The 15,082-nt window shown below is 37.4% G+C and overlaps 1 protein-coding gene across 1 annotated transcript in view; it reads right to left on the minus strand.

Moving 5' to 3' along the window:
• Nucleotides 1-1,133: 1,133 nt before the first annotated feature.
• PNPT1 (polyribonucleotide nucleotidyltransferase 1) overlaps nt 1,134-15,082 on the minus strand; it is a 58,292-nt gene continuing 44,343 nt past the window's right edge. The window contains exons 21-28 of the mRNA XM_063441405.1: nt 13,407-13,470; nt 11,883-11,966; nt 10,950-11,033; nt 6,225-6,331; nt 6,070-6,125; nt 5,737-5,815; nt 4,639-4,686; nt 1,134-1,490 (exon numbers count right to left, since the gene is read on the minus strand). Of these exons, the coding sequence (XP_063297475.1) occupies nt 1,350-1,490; nt 4,639-4,686; nt 5,737-5,815; nt 6,070-6,125; nt 6,225-6,331; nt 10,950-11,033; nt 11,883-11,966; nt 13,407-13,470 (663 nt within the window). The 3' untranslated portion in view covers nt 1,134-1,349. The remainder of the gene's footprint in view (nt 1,491-4,638; nt 4,687-5,736; nt 5,816-6,069; nt 6,126-6,224; nt 6,332-10,949; nt 11,034-11,882; nt 11,967-13,406; nt 13,471-15,082) is intronic.

The raw sequence follows: 15,082 nt of genomic DNA on the forward strand, positions 1-15,082 counted from the left end.
AGTGCCAGGAAAACGGATTGTTTTCTTGGCACTGGAGTGTCCCTTTAACTAAATGCGAGTTGCTAGAGGACCTGCCAAGAATGGCGTACGTTAACGTTATGGCAGGCTTATGCAATGTATGATCATAAACTGTAACTAAACCAATTTTTTTTTTGCCTATGTGAGGTGTTTTTAAATAAAACAATTACATTATGTGAGCCTTGAAATTGCTGTTTAGTGAATGAGTGAGTGTGCTGGATCTTGTATGTTGTATGAATTGACCCCAGCAGCACCCTATAATTTATGTATGTTCACGTGAGTGTAGTTTACTATTGCAAATGGTGCATGAACAACATGGTGAAAATTAAATAATCCTTAAATATGGTTTCCAGCTGTCTGATCGACATTAGTGGCAGTAATTTTCATGAGACACTGCCATCCTAAGCCATATCTCAGAAATGAGTGAGCTCAGGGAACTCTGAGGTCTATGCACTAATATAACATTATTATGGTGCTTAGACTGACCTTTGTAATAATAAATAAATATTTGGTATAATCTGCTTAAAACAGACATTCCAGACATATCACAATGAGGTTCTGTGGATAGTACTGGATTCAGTCTGGAATCTCTACATTTTGTGACCAAACAATTTCTAGATTTCTAAACGTTAATAAAAAAAAAAAAATCATTTAATATTTTATAAACATGGACATTTAAGACTCTAAACCACGAAGAGATAGGTGCCCACAAAACAAAAACAAACCACTAGGGCAATGAGCTATATAATATGCTTTTATATTATTATTGTGATATTGGATGGGTTCACACCTTTATCGAGACCAGGGGTAGGCAACTTGTGGCACTCCAGATGTGGACCACATCTCCCCTGGTGCTTTGCCATCATATCTGGAGTGTCAAGGGTTGTCTACTCCTTATCTAAACCAATGATGTTTCCACATTTTGGTTGAAACACATGTTAAGAGTATGTCCATAATGAATTTTGATTTCCATACCTGACAGAATGAACATGCTAGTTTATATATCTTGAATACAAAAGTAAACATTTTTAGTGTAGATGATACACCATAAACCGGTAGTAAAATGTAAACCACATTAATCATATGTCAGAAAATATATGAAAAGATACGTCAGGATTACCTAAAACTATAGAAAATAATTTGAATATGGTCTCCAATTTAAAACACACAGTGCCAAAAATTTTATTAAATCTCCGTCTCAAAATTAAATGCTTGAATTAAAGAGTCCAACAAACTGGTTGTATGAAATCCATTTTTATCCAAATAATTAAAACAGATATCTACAAAATGTACAATAACGTGAAAAATATGTGGTCAAAATTTTCTGCAGCTTAAGATGAAGACTCTGACCCTCCTATGGTAATACTCTGCTTGTCATTTAGAGTTTTAATCACAGTAGCTGCTGGTGATTGGAGTACTTTTCGGGAAAGCCTCATTCTGCCATCTGTTGGATCACGCCCAAAGTATTTTACCTGTTAAAAGACTTCATTAGTTCTGGCTAGTAAGCACTGTAGCCCCATAGAACGGCATCTACAGAATCAATTATGTAATTAACCCCTCCATCTCCCTCCCCACCCCCAAAAAAAAAAAACAACAACCCTGTATATTTAATAAAAAAAAAAACTAAACTGAAAATGAACTAAACTTATTTTTATATATATATATATATATATATATATATATATATATATATATATATATATATATATTACATGGCAGGAAAAAAAGCAGAAACGAAAATGTGTTGCATCATATTTGATAGCACATGTATGGTCTTTAGCTATAGTGAATTAAAGGAACACTATAGTCACCTAAATTACTTTAGCTAAATAAAGCAGTTTTAGTGTATAGATCATTCGCCTGCAATTTCACTGCTCAATTCACTGTCATTTAGGAGTTAAATCACTTTGTTTCTGTTTATGCAGCCCTAGCCACACCTCCCCTGGCTATGATTGACAGAGCCTGCATAAAAAAAAAAAAAAAAAAACTGGTTTCACTTTCAAACAGATGTAATTTACCTTAAATAATTGTATCTCAATCTCTAAATTGAACTTTAATCACATATAGGAGGCTCTTGCAGGGTCTAGCAAGCTATTGACATAGCAGGGGATAAGAAAATCTTAATTAACCCCTTAAGGACTGGACTTTTTTTGCGATGTTGTACATTTGCGACCAGGCATCTTTTTGACACTTTTGTGGTGTTTGTGTTTAGCTGTAATTTTCCGCTCTCTCATTTACTGTTCCCATACAAATTATATATTGTTTTTTTCAGGACAAAAGGGGCTTTCTTTACATACCATTATTTATATAATCTCATGTAATTTAATTTAAAAAAATATGATGAATATGATGAAAAATTGAAAAAAAATACACGTTTTTTGAATTTTAAGTGAAAAATCTTTTACTCATCTACAAAAGCGAATGAAAAAAACTGCTAAATAGATTCAAAATGTTGTCCTGAGTTCAAAAATACCCAGTGTTTACATGCTTTTTGCTATATTTTTGCATGTTATAGGGCTATAAGTACAAGTAGGATATTGCGGTTTCAAAACATACATTTTTAAAATGTATCAATAGTGACATTGTAACACTATTATCTGTCATAAATTTCTAAATAACACCCCACATGTACATATTTTTTTTAAAAGTAGACAACCCAGGGTATTCAATATGGGGTATGTCCAGACTTTTTTAGTAGCCACTTAGTCGCAAACACTGGCCAAAGTTAGCGTTCATATTTGTTTGTGTGTGAAAAAAGTAAAAAACTAAATTGAACGCTAATTTTGGCCAGTGTTTGTGACCAAGTGGTTACTAAAAAAGACTGGACATACCCCATTTGCAATACCTTGGGTTGCCTTCTTTTGCAAATGGTATGCCATCATGGGGGTAATTCTCATTCCTGGGCTACCATACGCTCTCAAAGGCAACGTAACCAACCTGGCCATTTTCAATGTAAAAATATTTGACCCATATATTTGACCCTGTAACTTTCAAAAACGCTATAAAACCTGTACATGGGGGGTCCTGTTCTACTCAGGAGACTTTGCTGAACACAAATATTAGTGTTTCAAAACTGGAAAATGTATCACAACAATTATATCATCAGTAAAAGTGCTGTTTGTGTGTGAAAAATGCAAAAAAAAGTCACTTTCACTGACAATATCATTGCTGTGATATGTTTTACTGTTTTGAATCACTAATATTTGTGTTCAGCGAAGTCTCCCGAGTAAAACAGTACCCCCCATGTACAGGTTTTAGGGTGTCGTAGAACGTTACAGGGTAAAATACAGTGATAGCAAATTAAATTCTCTGGACTTTCGGCTTGGGTTGGCAGGCAGGTCCCTTAAATTGCAATCAATAAAATAACTTAATTATGTAAAAATATTACATAAATACGCACGTAGAATTTAAATATATATGCATATTTATATATTTGAAGTCTACGTGTATATTTATATAATTATTTATGTAATTTTGTATATCGACATATGATAGTTCGCATTCTTTTTATTTATTTATATATACATAGATATATATACAATTTCATTCTAAGTGTATTTTGATATAAATATATATATATTAATATCAAAATACAGTTAGAATAAAATTTCGTATAGATATAATTTTTTAAAAATTTTAATTATTTTTATTTTTTTTAATTTAATTTAAATTATTTATTATTCGTATTTTATAATAATATATATATACACAATATATATAGTTATTATATATATTATATATATATACGTGTGTAAATTAATTATAAGTGTATTTTTATATTAATATATGTACATATTAATATAAAAATACACTTAGCATGACATTATATATATGATATATAGACATATTATATAGGTATAATATATGTCTATATATCATATATATACACATATATAATAATATTTTTTTTTATTAACTTTCACTTTAATTTTTTTTTTTTGATTTTACAGCAGCAGGGAGACTGCCTGTCAGCACAGACAGTCCCCCTGCAGGCAGAGACTAGGACACCTATTGTGACCATGTGGTCGCCCTGTTGGGCGATCACATGGCCACAGGGGTCCTAAACCGCCATGGGGAGACTGTCTTGGCTGCAGGCAGTCTCCCCACACCGGGGGAACGACGGCGATCGGGTAAGTACATTGGACGGTTAGGACGGTTCAGGACCGTCACCGGTCGGCAATGCAAAAATGCCGATGACGGTCCTGAACCGTCCTCCGTCCTTAAGGGGTTAAACAGAACTTGCAATAAGGAAAGCCTAAATAGGACTCTCTTTACAGGAAGTGTTTATGGAAGGCTGTGCAAGTCACATGCAGGGAGGTGTGACTAGGGTTCATAAACAAAGAGATTTAACTCCTAAATGGCAGAGGTTTGAGCAGTGAGGCTGCAGGGGCATGTTCTATACACCAAAACTGCTTCATTAAGCTAAAGTTGTTCAGGTGACTATAGTGTCCCTTTAAAGTCTTGCCACAAAAAAAAAAAATCTAATTTGAAAGGATTAGTACAAATAACCTTACTCCCTTTTACCTAGCACAACTCTTCTACAACTAGTCAGCCATGAACACTTTATTATATAGCTATAAGGTATTTTTTTCCCTTGGGAGGGAGGTCAATATAATGTACCTGGATCTGCTGCCCAACTTCAAATCCAAGAGCACTTGGATGTTTTATCTGAAAAATAAATAACATTTATGGAAATTACAAAAAACATTCCACAACATGTACTATTCATAATATTCGTCAGCATGTCAAGTTAAATAATAAACAGAATATTAAGTTAGGAATTTACCAACATTCTCAATTAAGGAGGAGAGATGTTATAAATTCCATCTTACATTTTAGTCAAAAGCGTACATTATTATCCAGAATAACACTAAATGCAATGTTTTTACTTCATTTAATGGAACAAATAAGTTAGAAATTAGATATTTCAAGTTACATATAAAAAAAAAAAGAAAATTATTATATTGTGAGTACTTTGAAAGCATACAATTGGTGTTATTTTGATGTAAGAAAATAAAAGCAGCATTTTATGACCAAATAGAACATATGTATTCATACATGTTAAAATGAAGCTATAGTCACCAGAACAACTACAGCTTAATGTAGTTGTTCTGGGTTTTATAGCCTGTCCCTGTAGGATTTTTAATATAAACACTGTCTTTTCAGAGAAAAGGTATTGTGTACATTGCTGCCTACGGACACCTCCAGTGGCAGTCACTTAGACAGCCACTGGGGGTGCTTGGTGGGTCAGTGCTGCACAACGAACAGCACTGACTTTCAGCATCTCCACACTCTGCATGGAGGCGCTAAACTTATCCTAGAGAGATGCTGATTGGTGCAGAGCAATGTTTTGCTGCGCATGTGTGAAATCACTGGATTGGTTGAGGGGGGAGGGGAATAAATGGGAATTTAGAACTATAGTGTCAGGAATACACATTTGTGTTTCTGACACTACAGTGTTCTTTTAAACTGCTATTTGTAATTCTCACAATATAAAGCGGTTAACAAAAACACACAGTTTTCTGTTTCTTTCTTTTAAGAAATAGACATTTTATCTGGAGGAAGAAAATGTGAGAATTCAGAGAACCGTATAGGAGTATGATGAAAGCAGCAGGACGCATTTATTTTCCAGAATAGAATTCTTACAACCTGCTCTATTAGCTCTGCATTCAACTGGGTGAATGAAGACTAAACTATATCAAGTATACATAAGCTTACCTTTCGATTATCAAGCTGGGAATTATGGAGAAGCACTGGAGTCATATTCTGATACAGTTTAACCATCACACCCATATCCCTACAAGACAAATTGTCAAAACAGGTTTCAAGCTGTACATTTTCTTTTGTTTCTGCAACTAACCCGAAGGAAAATCAACTGTTTAACAGGACAAAAGATATTTCATAAAGCAAATGCTTAATGAGTAAATCCAAAGACAAGTTTGTTTGAGTGTAGCTTCAATAGGTTATTCAGGACTGGAGATAAAAAAAATATATATATATATAAAAACAAGCAAAACAAAACAAAAATCAAGCCAAGATGTTTTGGATTACCTGATTTCGGTTATTGTGGCAGTATATATGGATCCAAATTCCAACTGCAAATCTTGCTGAAAAACAGTGGCAATACACATCAAATATCTTATAACGACCACTGCTATTTCATCCACTACTATAAGATCAGAGTGAAGTATCAGCTATAATCTTACATCATCTTTGCAAATTTCATTAATGAACTCTCTTGCTTCATGCATTGCGCTGGGTGTTGGAGCAAACACAGAAAAGGTTTCTTCATCTACTTGACTCACAGTGACCCCTATATAGCAATAACAAAGAATATTAGAAAAAAAAAATATATAAAACTTTTATTGACAAACAAACAAATTTGAGAAATTCTATGTATAATGATTTATTAAAAAAATATATGTTAATTTTTAATTAACATTTGAAAAACAGAGATAAAGGGGCTGAAGTGGAAAGTTTGCTACACCATATTTAGAGATTTTAAATTTATAAAATATGTTTTTCCTTTACACCCGACAAACCACAGAAGAACAATATCCTGTCATTGCAGTGGAACAAAGTGTAATGCTGTGACACAAGACCATGGCAATCTTCTTTCACAAATGATTGAAATGCTTACTGTTGAGGAATTCTATCTATACAGTATGTGTCACATTTTTTGTGAGCCAAATCGGTCACCCTGAGAAACCCATCTTGTAATTCTAAGATTTGGTAGACCATATTGAACTAAAACAATGGCTTATAGAAAACAGGATTAGTTTTTTTTTTTTTTTTTTTACATTTTCTTTCAATCTTGGCTAGTAGCTTCCTAAGAAAGACAATAACTATATTTAACATAATGTGGAGTCTCATCATGCTGAACAAATCGGGATTCCTGCTTATGAGCCAACAGCATGGTTTTCTGGGCCATAAACAAACTAAACAACAACAGTAGCTAACATACAGATGTAGTTCATTTTGTTCCTGATTAAGCTGCTAGCCTTGCAACAAAACGGTTATTGCTGAAATTTGTTCCTTTCCTCCCCCCCCCCCCCCCATCTCCCCCTTAACACAATCTACTTGGGCTTTCCCCTCTAAATCTAAATGGATGGGTAATATTTCTCTTAACTACAGATTAACTATTAATTCTGCTTAATATATTACACTGTACTCACTACAAGAATTGTAAGAAGAACTTTATTATTTTAAAAATATTAACCATTACACAGAAGTAGTTGATCAACATCCCCTATTGTTACTCATCAGTATTCTATTGTTTGTTGAATCTGCATTATTTAGGTTCTCTGTTGTGGCAGAAATGGCTTTGCCACGTGTTCTTAGAGGGGCCTGCTTGCCAGCCTCCTGCCTCAGGAGTATGACCCCTGCAATAGATCTTGACTAAAATACTTTAAAAAGGCTCTGTTGCAATTGTGATTATGTGGTTCGGGAACCGAACAGCCGCACGAACCAGAGACTACCCAGTAGCTTGTTAAACTCTATTAACACTTGGCAACGATTCTAACTGCAGTGTTCTAATTGTTTGTCTGGGAAGCCGCTGTACCAATGGATGACCACGAGGTGGCGGCCATCTTGTTTGCATGAACGCAGGAAACTCCTCGGCACCGCTTGACTTCCATCATCGCCTGCGTTCAGTTCTATACAACTTAGAAGGGTGCTGTTCAGTAGAATCGTTTGTCTGGATGATGGGAACAAGCTCCAGGGTAAGACCATTGACTATGTTCGGAAGTTTGTTCTGTTTTTAAACTACCGAACTAGACTGAAAGCAAGCCCTGATTCTCTGCAACTGTTTTGGTCCGGAGTCTCGTGTGCGGTCGGTCAAATTATGACTTTCATGGAAATCCTAAACCCCTGAACTGATCTGGGTGATTTTTGTATATGTTGGTCCCCCAGATCAGGGCTATTAGGGGTGTGACATTTGTTGGATTTCCATGTGTTTTGGGGGTACTTTCTGGGTGTTGTTAAAATGTATGTTTCTGTATATTTACATAAACATTTTTATAAACTATTTTATTTTTATGTCCTAATCTAGCTCTTTTCATATTTATGACCCATTCATTGATCAAGTTTCTATCTCGTCTTTAAGTAAGTTGTTTACATTTTTACTAGAAAGATTCATATCAAAATGGAAATGTTGAAACACTACAAAATTTACTTTAACTCATCACAAACAATACGACATTTTTTTTTTTTTTAAATTCTTTATTTTTGTTGTGCAGATGGTTACAAAGCATAAACATACGCCACAACAGCGTGCATGAATGGTTAAACCTTGGATTAACAGTGGCATGAGTGGTTTGCACATTTTTGTTTTAGAAAGAAAATAACAAGCTGTTCAACAATATTAGGTAAGCTTACAATCGTTAGGCTAGACAAGCTAGTGTGTGGTTCAGTCACGTTTGAGGTTGAGTGAAATGTATAGTAAATGAGAGTATCTAACTATTAAACCTCGTTTTCACGTTGTGGCAGGCCAAGTTAGGCATGCGTAGAACAATTTTAGTTGCGCTTAAGATATGGAGTTGGCTGGTCGTTTAGGTGTGTGTCATCGTAGCGCATTATAAACAGAATAAAATTAAACAAGAAACGTTAACAAACAATGAGTGATTACGGAACTAGTTTAAATCAGGAGTTAGAGCTCGGGTATTACGGTGCCGTTGCTCACTGTGCCCCAACAATAATCGTCAGTATTCTGAGTGACAAGGTAAAACAGTGTTAGGGCATGTATCATGCTTAAGATATAATATGGGTAAGACTGGCGTGGAGTAGAAATGGGTGGACTGCTTGGGCATTGCTCAATTGCTTGAGAACCTGCTAAAGAAGGATACATTCTGAATGAGGTACCATGCTAAATAAGGCTAAATAAGTTAGTGGGTTATCCGCTTTGCACTGGGAGATACTACATATAAAACGTAAATAAGAGTCACAGTGGCAATAACTGTTGAAGGAAAAAGTTACTGGTAACGGTCTGTCGCAGCGGCAGCAGCTGTAGAAAAGATTTATAGTCACTGGATGCGATGAGTCCGCATAGCGATGGTTGTAAGCGTGCCCTCTAAATGCAGGAGTAATATGTCCACCTGAGGGGCGCTGAGATAGGCCCTTTAGCCGATACCCAGTGCCTGGGCATGTTTCTTGCCGTCAGTGCTTGGCTCTCGGTGATGCTTGGTGACCTTTCTGCTCCAGATTTTCAGGGGGCCTGAGCCCGATGTGGGTACAGTCTCTGTGCCCCTGCTGAGCTGGTCCCGCTTTTCCGGGTAAAGAGTGGAGTCCTTGCTTGGTTTGCAGGGGGGGCATGTGGGGTGCCACCCAGGTCCCTTCAGCGGTGCGGGTTTACGTTGCTGGGCTAAGTGTGGGGTGCGGGGGGTTCCCTGTGCTAGTCGGGTTTGTGAGCTGTAGTGTTCGGGATGGCTACCACGGCGGTACCCTGCCTGTAGCTGTGGTGTGATCACCCTCCATGTAGGTCTTTGTTTACATTGTCGCCTATGGGCTGCTTTGGGGGTGCGAGGGAGGGTCCGGCCTATTAGGCGCCGGGTTGCCGGGCGGATCCATGCCTCCACTACCTTGATCGCCACCTTGAAGGTTTGTCTGCGGGCATAAAGTCGTGACCACAGTTTGGTGTACAGCTTGTTGTAGAGCTCCTCCGTGTTCTCGGGCGGTAGGTGAAGTGTGCGATGCCTTGCAGGCCGCATCTCTCCCTCCTGTCCAAGTTGCAGAGCCGAGGTGTGCTTGTCCGCCATTTTGGAGGCCCCCGCTCCCGTGCTGCTGACATGGGCTACAGGCTTGTACCAAGATTGCAGGGTGCTGGGTTCTCCGTCTGGCGGGGATCGGGATATCCCCCGCCGATCCATAGGGGGGGGGGGGGGAAAGGTTTAGTTCCCAGCTTACTAGTGTCTGGGTGCGTCTGGCGGGAAAGCGGCCGCCTCTCTCCGCCTCCTCCTCCGGTAGGCCTCAGTCTGCAAAAGCGGTGCCTGGGGGACCCCAGCGCCGTGTTTAGCATCTTCGGGTTCAGGTCGACTGCCCCGGTCCAATGAGCCCACTTACAGGAGGGTGAGCGCACTTTATGTCGGTTTAGACGTGGTTTTCGTGCTCGCTTGTCAGGAGCTGTTGCAGAGCACGTCTGCCCTGCTCGCTGGTCCGACTCCGCCCCCCCAATACGACATTTTTATACACCACCCAAAGATGTACGCCAGTAGAAGGCAAACTGTAAATTAGTAGTGTCTCATTTCAAATAGTCAAGACTAGAAAGAGGTACAACTAAAGGGATTACAGTCAATCCATTTTAATTACATATAAATGTTCTTATGTGGTAGGCCAAGTGGACTAATGATCGAAGGAGATGTGTCTCACATAAGCGCCATATCTAAAAAGCTATATTTTTACTGCTAACCTTCATTCCGCTGCACCACTGGCATATGTTGTATCAGACCCACAAATGGAAAACGCTCCAAGAACCCTAAACCTGCTGATGGCTCTGGATCCCGAATATCGGGGATTTTATGATGAGAGGGCTACCACAAGCGGCAACCAAAAATGCATTAGGTGGTAGGCACATACACAAGACTAATTTTAGGGATCACCACAGGTTCTTCTAGTTTACATTTTATTGTAACCAATTCAGTCCTGTACCATATGATTTTTTATACACCGAAAGTCAACAGTATTTCAGTCTCCACTGCTATATTTATTTTTCATCTTTTCCACATAACAGTTTCACTGGAAACATCACAGTGCCAAGTTTAATCATCATGGTTTTAATTATTCAATATCAGAATACAATTACTACAACACATTTAACCTAGTTTGTGTGGTATAGTGAATATGTTTCTGAAGCAAACAAACAAATCAAACAACAAAAACCAAAATGACACATACACGCAACAGGTAAACTACAATGTGACAGGAGTACATTCACTCACCCGTCTCAGCTTGTAGTTTCTTTAAATTATAACCACCGGGTCCAAGAAATCTCATTCTTCTTGACAGGGGAACTTGAATGTTTTCTAAAACCAAACATAAATCTGTCACTCACTGCCGTTAAATATTAGTGGGTCATATAATAAAAAAAAAATCTGAATGGCTTATCATTCCACTAGTAAAAATCACTAGTCTTTCTTGATTTATTGGACAGGATAACTAGGACCTACTTACAAAACAGTTAACATGCCAGAATGCTATTAGAAGAAGTGACAAACATTTACAACTTTGGTGCGCAAAAACGCAAATGAAGTAGCTCATAATGCATACATGCCACAAAGCACATACAGAATTGTCTTGGCATTAGACTTCTTTTGTACATTATTTGTATATGTATGCATTCTTCAAGTCATAATAGAGTGTACATACATTTGGTATGAAAAGGTCTCCACTGCAGTAGTGAAAGCAGTGCCACCTCAGTTAACAGCATATTGTTGGCCAAGATTTGTCTATTGTAACAAATAGTGACTTCCTTTGTAAACCATGGGATACTGACAAAGATGTTAAGGATCTTAAATGGAAGAAAAAAAAAAAATGAAGGGCTGAAAAAAACAACAGTTGCTTTTCCAGTTGTCTAAATTAGTGAACACAATGGTATGACTTGGAGTAATAAAGACACACACTGCAATAATAAAGTGGAGCGACTGTGCTCTAATATAAGTGGAATCTCATAACTTACTTCCTGAATCTTGTACTACAGCTACAATACTAGACTGAATATTATAGACTAGCTGAAATTCCAAGGAGACAGACGCAAACACCAATCATTTTTGGGTCTAGACCATATAGTAACATAATTTTCATAGCTTAAATAAAGATATATATAGGAGTTGACTAAAAAAATAATAGAACAAAAATCTAAGTATTTTCATTACCTACAACAGGACTGTTTTCTTTTCTATTTGCTCGTGATTTGGGAATTACTTTATTCATGATCTGAAGAATCTCTTTCTTTGCCACTGAGAAAAATAAAATATTTAAGCAATACATTGACTAAAACTGGAATATAACATATGTTGGGTTAAAAATAATAATTACATAATAATCACAGAAAGTAAAATGATAAAAAAAAAAAAAAAAAAAAGTGTTACCCATTCTCAGAGGATAATGTTCAGAACCAGGCACAACATTAACAACAAATTCAGGTTACTGAATAGAGGTAACGGTCCCAACTGCACTTTGCCTACACTACATTTACAATGGATACAACGCATACTTGAACAATTGAAAAATACAAACAAAATTGTTTAAAAACTTTTCCATCATAGAACTATTTTTTTACTTTTTATTGCAGATCTATATCCCAACAAACTAAAATGGGAAGTTGTTACTTCTTTGGAATTTACACCACTAAATAAACAAACATTAAAGGACCACTATAGGCACCCAGACCACTTCAGCTTAATGAAATGGTCTGGGTGCCAGGTCCCTCTAGGATTAACCCAGCCTGCTGTAAACATAGCAGTTTCAGAGAAACTATGTTTACATTCGGGTTAATCCAGCCTCTAGTGGCTGTCTCATTGACAGCCGCTAGAGGTGTTTCCGCACTTCTCAGCGGATGTCGGAAGAGGGAGGAGAGTCCCGGCGCTGGAGAAAGGTAAGGGATTAACCTCTTCCTCCCCCTAGAGCCCAGCGGGAGGGGGGACCTAGAGACCCTATAGTGCCAGGAAAACTAGTATGTTTTCCTGACACTATAGTGGTCCTTTAATTTCCATTAGATGCTCTATTTTCTCTTCAACATATTAAACATTGAGTAAATTACATAAAACATTTGATACAAGCATGGCAAAACCAGGGCAAACATTCCAAAGGAAGCAGAGAAATAGAAACATCTTTCATGTCTCCTCTTTGCTGTATGCTTTCTCTATGCTGACTGCCAGGTGCAAAGGACAGGGCTTATAACAATGGTTGATGGGAAGCTAAGATGGAGGAGCTCAGTTGCAATATAAAGAGGCATGGGTATATTACATTTTATATTTCACACCTCCTAAATGCAGATGTGTTTATTATAGGGATAACAGTTCCTATTTAAAACATACAGGGAAAACAGAAGGTACATGAAAACAGAACACATTTTTCGGATGGACAAGATCCATGGATTATATAAAAGAAAGTTTAAATAATGTGAGATCTAACGGGACTCAAAAAAGACCTGTCAAAATCAAGGCACATAGAAGCATCTCACATATTGAATGGCAGTGCAAATAAAAAAACAAAAAACCCTTTCATGAATAGCTGCACTGGTTTCACTAGCAAACTTTAGGGGGGGACATATGGATTTTTTCATTAAGAATTTAGTGAATAGACCTCAGCAAGTATGTTAAAACAAATAAGGTACAAAATACAAAAGATAAGGCAAGTGGAGAGGGTGAGAAGAACACAACCTCCCCAAGACATACCACTTGCTTGTTGGATTGCTTCCATGACAATTTTAACTGGTAGTCCAGGTATTTTGATATCTGCCTATAAATAATAATAATAATAATTAAAAAAAAAAGGAAACAAAAAACCAACAGTTAATTAACCCATTAAGGACACAAGCCATTTTTGCTGTTTGTGTTCAAACGCAATTTGCATCTCTGTCATTTATTGCACCAACACATATCATATACCGTTTTGAAGAGGGCAAAAACGGCTTTAATTTGTTGTCACATATACATATGGAGAAAACAAAAACAAAAAAAAAACGTATTTATCGGCGTATAACACGCACCTCATTTTAAGAAGGAAATTTCCCCCCCTCCCATAGTATTCTCCACCCCCTCCCATAGTGTTCCCCCCCTTTCCATAGTATTCTCCCCCCTCCCATAGTATTCTCCACCCCCTCATCCCATAGTGTTCCCCCCCTTTCCATAGTATTCTCCCCCACTCCCATAGTATTCTCCACCCCCTCCCATAGTATTCTCCACCCCCTCCCATAGTATTCTCCACCCCCTCCCATAGTATTCTCCACCCCCTCCCATAGTGTCCCCTAGTGCACTTTCCCTCCCCTTGTCCCATAATTACTTACCTGTCTTGAAGCGTGGGTCGGCTTCACAGCGCGCACCGCGGTACTGGAACTTCAATTTCAGGTTCCGGTTTCCGGTGGGACTGAAAGGAACTTCCTTTCAGTCCCACCAGAAACCGGAACCTGAAATTGAAGTTCCAGCACCGCGGTGCGCGCTGTGAAGCCGGCCCACGCTTCAAGACAGGTAAGTAAATATGGTATATCGGCGTATAACATGCACCCATCATTTTCCCCTATTTTCAGGGAGAAAAGGTGCGTGTTATACGCCGATAAATACGGTATTTTTTTTCTTTCAGTTTTGGGAATAATAGCATGTGCATAATATGTCCAGCATAGAAAAAGTAATTCAAAATAAATTCATTTATGTGTTTTGATTTAGAGAGTTCATAATATGTATAGGACTTCAGCTTATTTTGAAAGTTACAGGTCACAAAACAAAAGGACTAAAATAAAATTTTAATGTGAAACTATTTTAGAAGTTGATATGTTTGTCTTGTAGGTTTAGTAGCTATAACAGAAAACAAAATTGACACACAAAAGTACATATTTATATAAAGTAGACATCACAGACTATTTACCTGAGGTTATTTTGGCATTTCATCGCCAATCTCTGTTAAATATTGGCGTAAAATTGTGTTTTTTCTCTATTTTGGCATATACACATAACAAGGTCTTTGTAATGTGCATTTCGTAAAGCTGGTGTGTGCGCTATTCCTGCAAGGAACCCATATTGTGTTGAGCTACATATGCTGATTATAACGATACCCCCATCGTATGCCTTTGGCACTATTCTGTGAAGCTACAATGCCATATAAGAGACAAGACTATTTCATTTTCTATAGTTGGAATTTTCATAGATTTATATGCTGGGCATATGTCTCATTTTGGGGTGTTATAGCAGTTTGACTGTTCAAATAAACCCACTAAGGGCTTCCAATTGATAAAGAAGACACCCCAGGGTATCTTATATGGCATATATTGTGCCTTAACTTGTCCCAATGTTTTCACCAATTTATGTCAATGTTTGTGGTGAGGGGAAAAAATTGCCTTTTTTTACATACATTTTTG

The sequence above is a fragment of the Pelobates fuscus genome, chromosome 2, assembly GCF_036172605.1.
Source record: "Pelobates fuscus isolate aPelFus1 chromosome 2, aPelFus1.pri, whole genome shotgun sequence".
NCBI classification, from domain to species: Eukaryota; Metazoa; Chordata; class Amphibia; order Anura; family Pelobatidae; genus Pelobates; species Pelobates fuscus.